This window comes from Vanellus vanellus (assembly GCF_965231255.1).
Source record: "Vanellus vanellus genome assembly, chromosome: 2".
NCBI classification, from domain to species: domain Eukaryota; kingdom Metazoa; phylum Chordata; class Aves; order Charadriiformes; family Charadriidae; genus Vanellus; species Vanellus vanellus.
In genome coordinates, this window is record NC_138906.1 from 63,096,479 (window position 1) to 63,105,327 (window position 8,849).

General features: G+C 40.4%; 1 protein-coding gene across 1 annotated transcript in view; it reads left to right on the top strand.

The window, feature by feature from the left end:
- Nucleotides 1–2,235, top strand: part of SUSD5 (sushi domain containing 5) — a gene marked incomplete at its 5' end in the record, with an annotated part of 42,706 nt that extends 40,471 nt beyond the window's left edge. Inside the window, one exon of the mRNA XM_082479573.1 lies at nt 867–2,235. Within this exon, the coding sequence (XP_082335699.1) occupies nt 867–2,131 (1,265 nt within the window). The 3' untranslated portion in view covers nt 2,132–2,235. The remainder of the gene's footprint in view (nt 1–866) is intronic.
- Between the last annotated feature and the right edge of the window lie 6,614 nt (nt 2,236–8,849).

The following is an 8,849-nucleotide window of genomic DNA, read 5'->3' on the forward strand; positions in this document are numbered from 1 at the left end:
CCCCCTCTTTTCTTTTTGGTAACATTTCATTTCTTAAAATTGGAAGTCTGAGAGCTGGTTACAGATGATATTATCTTGATATCTAGGTGTTAGGCTTTAAGTGTTGGAGGTGGAGTTTTCTGTCCTTGCAGTCATGAGTACCTCTTGCTTTCTTCAGATAAAGATAAGCAGAACTCAGTGTCAGCTTTAGTGAGGGATCTTCCTTGGGCAGCTCTGAAGAGCTCTCATGGAATGAGAAATACCATTCAGCTCAGCTGGCCCCAGGTGTCGTATCACTAGAACACCAAGGTCCTTGAAGAAAAGTAGCATAATGACAAAAAAATTGAACATAAGCTACTGAATATAATCCTTTAAAATCAGCCAGCTCAAAAGAGATTAAGGTGCTGTAAAACTTCTAGGTTTGTTTGTTTGGTTTTTTTAAAGACCAAATAGTAATTGATTACGTTTTGCTATACATTCCTCTCCACACCCATTTCTTGCTTGAATACGATGAAAATTTTTCCTCAAGTCCTGCGAAAAGGGTCATGTTAGGGAGAGAGAAGGTTTGAGAAAACAATAAGCAATTGAAGGAAGTCCTCTAACTGCAGACAGCAAATTATTTATATAGGTTTTTAAATCTGGAAAGATAAGATATTAGTAGTTAGCATTGACACCTATCCTGACTTTTTTTTAAAACTTGATATTGACTATCAGCTTATGGTGGACCATCCCCTTTTCAAATAAACAATGACATTGAATGAAAAATACTGTCTAAAAGTCACTCCTCATTGCACCTTGCCTCTCGGTGTCTTGTAACAAATGAGCCCAGTAATTTTCTGGAGAAATTAAATGTTGGCTTTTGTGTTTTTTTTTTTAAATGTTTCTAGATGAAACTGAGGCCCACATTGACTATGAAGATAACTTTCCTGATGACAGATCGATACCTATTGTTGAAAATGAACACGTCAATGGCAAAGAGGAAATCGAACAGGAGCAAGAACAGCTTTCCTTCAGTAAAAGTTCAGAAGAAGGAAGAACTGGAAGTACCAAAGGTGTTACTCAGGACACAGACACTTCTGAAAAGGGAGGCAGGGCACCAACTGAGTCCCCTGTGTCACTCCTAAGCCAAAAAAACTTGTTTTGGTTTCCATCGGAGGCTTTCAGTGAGTCTGAGTCAGAGAAAGAGACAGATGATTCCACTAAAGCACAGTTTTCTGAAGGTGATAACCACATTGGAGTGAAGACAGCCTATGACGAACCCAGTGCCAAAATGTTTTATGACAGTGAGGATTTTCCCATTGGACCCATTCTCACAACTAATGATACAAAGGCAGAGATAGATGCAGTTGCCATTACTGATGAGTCGTGGTTAGATGGCTATCCAGTAACACAAGAAGTGGTAGAGGATGATGAAGAGGAAGGGGATAAAGTTGATGGTTCGATGGGAACAGAAGATGATGTCATCCTCACAACTGAACAACCGAATCACATTGAAGTAAGAAAATCAGGCAATGGTAGCCCAGCTCCAGAGGAAAGTTTAACACAGATTGTGGCAGCAACAACAACAATAGATGATGAAGGGGCCAAAGAGACACCAGTACCACTTACATCAGTGAGTGGTCTGGAGAACTTGAGTGTGAGCAGAGGTTATGATGACGCCGCATCTCTGGAAACTGTGACTCAGGAGCCCGGTACAACGATACTGTTTGACATAACCAGCTTAAAAACATCCATGTCAGAAACTTCTGTGATGGTCAGCCCCTCTGATCACACTGTGTATGCAGAACCAAAAGAAACAACCGCCTACCCAGCACAAGTAGCAACCACTGCACCAGCTCCAGGTATCGTTACTGACACGTCATCCCAGGAATTAGCTGAGCAGGAAAATCTCACCCAGGGCCTTGGAGAAAAGCCCGTCCCCACTTCCGAGCCATGTGAGGGAGAGGATTGTCCTAAGTCCGGTAAAGCTGCTATCATAGCAGTAATTGTGATTCTTCTCTGCTTGTTACTGGTTGCAGCTGTCCTGGCTGTGTGGTTTTTCAAAAAACGGCAGCAGAAAAATTCGGTCTATAAACTGAATGGAAGGTGTCAACCCAGACATCATTGCTACCACCACTACCACCACCAGCACATCGAAATGCAGAAAGTCTAACCAGGGGTCTTTTGGCAGAGATGCTAGAAATCAGAAGAAAAACATATTGATGCTAGAAGGATCACATGACTCATGGATGCTAAAATCCAGCAGTGCAGAAAGCAGAATTAAAAAAGAATGCTAAAAGAACATAGAAGACAGAAAAGGTTTCATCCTTTTGAAATCAGTTTAGCATGTTCGACATTTCAGAGCTAAAGAATCTGTACGTTTTTATCACAAGGGTCTTTCGGAGACATCAGCAGGACACAGCGTGCTTGGTAGTACATCTACAATTTGTTCCGCTTTTACATTTTGCTCCTATTAATAATAAATTAATTGATTAATTTCTGTGTTACCTGGTTATAATGTAATGGCAGGGCTGGTCAGGCCTTCTTGGTCTATTCTCAGTGGAAGAGGGAAAGAAGGAGGGGAGGAGGGGAGAAGGATGTTTTTGGAGCAACCACGCATTTGGTGTTTGTTCCTTTTTTAGAACCTGCCCAAGCTGGTCGGGGTAAACCACCGTAACAAATTATTACCTGACATGTCTTAAAAAGAAAAACTATTTGCTACCATACTTTAATGGATAGTATTGCAATGATTACTAAGGTACTTTTCTTCAGCGTTGTGAATTTAACAACCACAAATGTTGGATCATTACGGTATTTTTCTGGAAGGTGTTCTTTTAGCCTTAGTGAAGAAGTGCCATTCTTATACTAATCTTTTTATAGAAATTTCAACGTCTCCCTGGAATTCAGAGAATACTGTAAGTGCCGTTCTTCCTTGAGTATCTGCAGGAAAGGAGTCAGAGCACCTTTGATTCCAGGTGTTATGACGAATAGCCTCTTATTACGGAGCCAGACAGTGATGAAGCACTTTCCAGGGGAACCCTATCTGAAGTTGGTTGCTTTTCTGAAGGTGATACTGACTGACCAAGATACTGAATTTTAATTCACAGCCAGTAGTACCTCTGGCAACTGAAGCCATGTATAATACTTCTGCCATATGAACTCTGTAGAAGGAGTGATTTTCACCATTCTGCTCTTTCATCAGCTGGAGAGTGTCTGGGGTGGACACTGGGTATGGAAGACGGGGATGCATTTTGAATGCTGCTTATTGTGGTTCTAAAGATAAAGCAAACCCGGGAAAGAGAGAAATTGCGTCCAGTCGATAAAATTCAAACACTCGGCTTCTCGACTGGATGTTAGTGTAAAAACACAGAGGCTTTTCCAACAGCATGTTCCATTTCAAACGGTTTTGAAAATTAATAGGGAGAGAGGGGAGAATGTTTTCTAGAAACCCTTAACACAGTTCTGGTGTGTTGTGAAACACTCTTCCTTACCGTTCTGAATGAAGAGGAGAAAGACTGGCAACTGTGAATAATCTGCAGGTCAGAAATAAATTCATCTGCCACTCTATCGTACAGCCTTAGCCAAAATACGCGAGTAGTTCAACACATCAAAATATTGGGGTAAGAAAAGGTGGCAGGGTAGAGTTCACCCAGGTTTCACATTCTGTCACGGTGGTAACCATCTCTAACTCCACGGAAGGTAGACTTCATGACATGGAGTGCAGAATTGGGTCCGTCATACATAGAGCCATCGACCTCAGTGCTGGTAAGGAAAGCAAAGCATTTTTAGCCAATGGCTATATGTTATCTTGAAGAATTTGACCTCAGAGTGGTAAGAGTCAATAGTGGCAAGAGCCACAGTAAATAAAGAAGGACAGAAACTGTAAAGATTTGTAAATATTGTGTTCTCTGACATATGCATGACTTTATGCTTTTAATGCATTCTAGACTATGAAATAACCTAGAATTTCTGTTGTTGTAAACTACTTTTTATTCAGTAACGTTTTAAAAAAAAACACAATGGATTTCGCACTAAGCAACTTTATGGAGACTGTTAACTAAAACATACCATCTGTAATCTCATGGAACTATGCTGAAAAATAAACACAGGAACATCCATTAAAAATATTGTTTAACTGAAAGGCACAAGTACATGTTACAGTTCTCTGTAGCATCATTCAAAATGAAAAGTCAATACTATTTGGCTCAGGAACTGAACATGTGAAAATGAAACTCAAAATATAATTACAAACACAAACTGTACAGGAATCTTATTTGAGACTTAGAAATACTTGTTATTCGTGAATCAGAAGAAAATGTACATTAACATAATTCTTTGGAGGTATTTAAATAAAAATCAAGTTGCAAAAAAAAGGGAAAGGAAGCGCCTGTGTGTGTTCTTGTGCAAATCATCCAGTTTCCCCCGATGTTTATGGAGAACAGATAGGTCTGCCACTTGGGTAATTCTTGTAGAAGACACCTTGATATTAAAAAACATAGCTGAAAAGTGCTTTCCGTTATTAACAACCACCTATTAACTGGGAGCCCATTTCATACAGAATGTGTGCTGCCGCGTCTGGGCAGAGCCCTGTATAAATTTGCTGTCGGGCAAGCTGAGAAATGACACTGTGGGATGTTAACATCAACGCCAGTGGCAGTGTTTGGGGGTTCAAGCCCTTGCAACCAAAAGGGGGTTTTTGTACAGAAACACTGGGATAATGGGTCTTAAGTATTCAGTAAGTTCTCAGGCTGAAATGCCCTCAATTTCTGTGCTTGTCCTTCCATTTGCCAGCTAGATGACAATATATGGTTTATTGTGCTGTGCCGCCTTATTGCATACTGTACCTCAAAAACTATTGTGTTGTGGAGTGCATAGATAGATTGATTTTTTTTTCTTCAGTGAAAATAATTTACAGGTTTTTCTTATCCAATAATTCGTAATGCAAAGATACAACATGATACGTAGCTGTGAAAGGTCAGAATACGTAGCTATGAATGACCATTTTAAAAATTAGTCACAACAAGAAATGATTAAATAGTTGTAAGACTTGTCAAACTACAGGGTTACCACCAACTCAGGATAATACTTATCCCTTTTCAGATAAGTGATAGTGAGAATGGCGCAGAGGCAGGAAGTCCCTATTTCTTCTTTAAAGTTAGTAGTCACATGAAGTTACACCTCTGACCCCCATGTTTCCATTTCAGAGAAAGGAAGTTCTATTACTTTGCAAAAGAATTAATCAGGGAAAAAGTGCATTTGTTACTTCAAACTGCTTAAAAGGCCTACCCGAAAGGGACATCAAAGGGAAGAAAAAAGTTAAAAATAATCAAAGAAAACTTAGAAAGTCTTTCTACAGAAAAGGTTAGCATTTATAAACTTAAACAATTCCGAACTCTCTCCAGAATTCAGTTTCCATATAGCATCGGTACTCTAAGGAGAGAGAAGAGGGGAGGAGAGATGGGTGTCTAAACCACCGAATATTTCCTTGCCAAAAATAAATAAATAAAAAGGTATCCATTTATTTTAATATTTTTTCCTAGGCACTGAAGAGGACTTAAGATACAAACCCCTGACTTGCTGGGGCGTGCAACCCGGCTTACTTTGGCTATTTCTTACTTAACATCTTTTTTGTATATAGCTTAAACTCTCCACACTAGGTCATTCAAGTCTTGAGTCACCAGAAAAAAGAAGTCGCTGTTTAAAGTATGGCAGACAACCAAAAGTTCAGACAGCTGCAATGAAGGATTAGTTGTGGGTTTTTCTCACTGCCTTGCTACAAACTGCATCACAGCTCTATGTTCAAACATTATTAAATGGGAATGTTTTCTCTGGCACTGACTGCTTCTCCCCACAGTTTAAGTATTGAATTTTTTTAACTGAAGTAGCTTTGGTTTACAGCTCACATTAGAACTTAAAAACATATTTCCATAGTAGCTGGCATATGCAGGCAACTGTTTATTCTCAGTACCAGCCATAATAAACACTTGTACTTTTATAATGCAGCAAATCTTTGTCTAATCAAAAGTCCGTTTTCAGAGCTGTAAAATTTGCATGCTATTTAAGCCATTTTTCATGAAGACTCTCTAGAAATCGAAATATTTTCTAAGTCTGCCTTCATTATCAATATAGACCAATAATTCACTGTAAAGGATGTGGAGACACGTGGTGGACATTAATTGCAAGAGTGCAATGAGAAAAAGCTTTGTAAAGCAGGACACACTATAGGATTTTAAGAGGAATAGCTTGTCTTGAGGAGACCCGCCTTTAATTCTACCTCAAACTTATTCTGGCAAGTAAGAAAAAACGGTTGGCTGGGCTTTCCAGGTGAATTGAGAACAGCATCCGACAAACTTTTTGGTTTATATTTTAGCATTCCAAAGCAGTAAAGCTCTGGAAAATGGAGCAATTTGAATTTGCTTTTGGCTCATGCATTATCAACAGCACTAATGAAGGTCTGCTTGCAGAATCGCTACAGTGAATGAAAAAGCCCAGCAGGTCATCTGAATTCCCGTTGAATTTGCCAGAACCGATCATTCTGAAAGTATTTGTTTTTCGTAGCTGACTTTATTGGCTATTGGAATTGCCGAGACACAGAAGCGTGGAGCCTGTGATGCTGTTTTATGGGAACAGAATTAAACTTCGAGCAGAAAAATCACTACCACCCCTCTCCCTCTTTTAGTGAATATTGCTATATATGAGGATGAATTAGTATGAGCGGGTATTAATTTGAAAAAGCTTACATACTTAGCACAGTCTGTCAGATGTACTGATTCCAACCTGTGAACCTCTTCCCTTGCCCAAGCTTTGTTTTTCACATAAGAAAGGTTATCCTGACAGCCATCCATCTTGTTTTTCACATAACCAAATATCCACTTCAGTGCGCCGGCATTTGTGACTCAGTTTAATCTTCAGTTTTTCAAGGAGTTCCCCATCACACAGGAGATCCAACAAGAGATCAAGCGCACGACTCGCACTGCGTGCAGACCCTTGTGCTAGTCGTCTGCCAGAAGATGGATGTCACCCTCCCTTCACCTATAAGTGGTGACTGAACGACATGCTCAGCATTATTGCAGACTTGCCTGTGGGCAGCGATGCAGGATCAGAAGTCAAGAGCAACTACCCAAACAGCCAGCTCTGTTATGAGAAATGCGAGCAATTATTAAAAAGTATAATTGTACAGCTCAACAACAAGCAATACTACCGCCGACGTTCATGTGAGTTTTACCTCCAGTGTCAGCAGACACATGGTACCGATGCTGCGTTTGAGTCAGTCATACAAACACAGTGGCTTCAAGAATATGACACTTTCCTGAGCATCAGCGTCATACTGGAAGCCTTGTCAAAACAAGAAATGGAGGCAAAATCTAAATATCCCGTTGGGTTAGGCAGAAGCTGCTAACGTCTGAGGCAGACAACTCACAACTGCAAGAATTTGGGGTGGCAGGAGGGAGGCAAGAACCATATTCCCGCAGCCTCCCAAGAAGAGCTGGCAGGATCAGAGAAGTGGAAGAAAAGACACTAATTTATTGCAGTCACATGTAAATGTTGGCATTTAACAATAGCAGCAGCAAAAGAAAAATCAGTTAAAAGAACCTGAGAATGCTGAAAAAAGCCACAATAAATACTGAAGAACTGGAAGAGGAGCTATTTCTCATTAGAAAAGAACAAAGGTTTGAGAACTACTTGTACTTATTAAGATTGAACTGGCTTGGGACCATATGTAGTGGAAATTAAGAAAGCCAGAAAAAATCCACAGACACTTGAAGAAAATGAAAAAGGGATCACAGTGCCATTTCAGGAGGCCGCAAGAGTATCAGTTGCCTCCTCAAGTTAAACGGAACGGTAAAGGACATCAGACTTACTTAACGTAGGCTGAAGAAAAATAAATCGTTGGCTAACGGACATCTTAGTAAATCACGAAATCCCCACCTGAGAAGGCACAATGGCAGGGGGTTTTAGCTGTAAGGTCGAGAGCTGAGGAAATGACTGAACATGAAAGGAGATCAGTTAAGGAAGCCTTAAAGACAGACTCCCAAGCTTGCTGGAAAATTAATAATACCCGAGAGACTTGCAACGGTTGAGTAACTGTTTGAGGAAGAGGAAAAATTAGGGTTCATAGGTGCTAAACGTATCCCCAGTGGAACCCGTTGCAGTCAAATGAATCACAAAACAGGTTAACTCTGGTGCTCAGTGTTTTACAGGTGGAATAAAAATATTACAATATTTTACCACATTCTTCTTTAAAAAAGATTATAGCAATCTCCAACAATGAGTGCCGGAGAGGGGAAGGGAGTTCTTTAACTGGAAAGAAATAACTTCGGGTGGCAAACCAAAGAGATCCTGGAAGAGATTTTCTGTCGGCTGGTACCTACTGTAGCGTATGCTACTTGCTTCACCAACAGGCAAAATCTGAGCAGAAGCTTTATGCACACATGTTATTTCCACACAAGACGCAGAGTTATGGAAAACCTCAGGCCCGGGAACTTGAATTATAGGCACATCTCTTGGAAGTCTTTAAAGGTTGTGCGTTGCAGTACCTACAGACAGCACGCAAGAGCCAGGGCGCCACAGAAACAAAGAGCCAAAGAACAGGCGCTGCTTGCCAGAGCTCCTAGTTCAGTTTGGTAAATGATAATAAGAAAACAGTAAACTTAAAATGTTGTAAAGCAAAGGCAGTGTAGAGACGTCCATCTACCTCCAACCAACTCCGTGCCCTTTAATGGTGGGATTTCTGGATTTGAAAGCTAGAGCATCAAAGATGACGTTATTTGCGCGTATGATCTTAACATCAATGGTGCAGTTCCTGAGGAGGAAATCTGGAGTTATCCTACGCAGATTGCAAAGCAGAAGGACAAAAGAGGCCTCCAGAGCAGTAACCTCTCCCTTGAGCA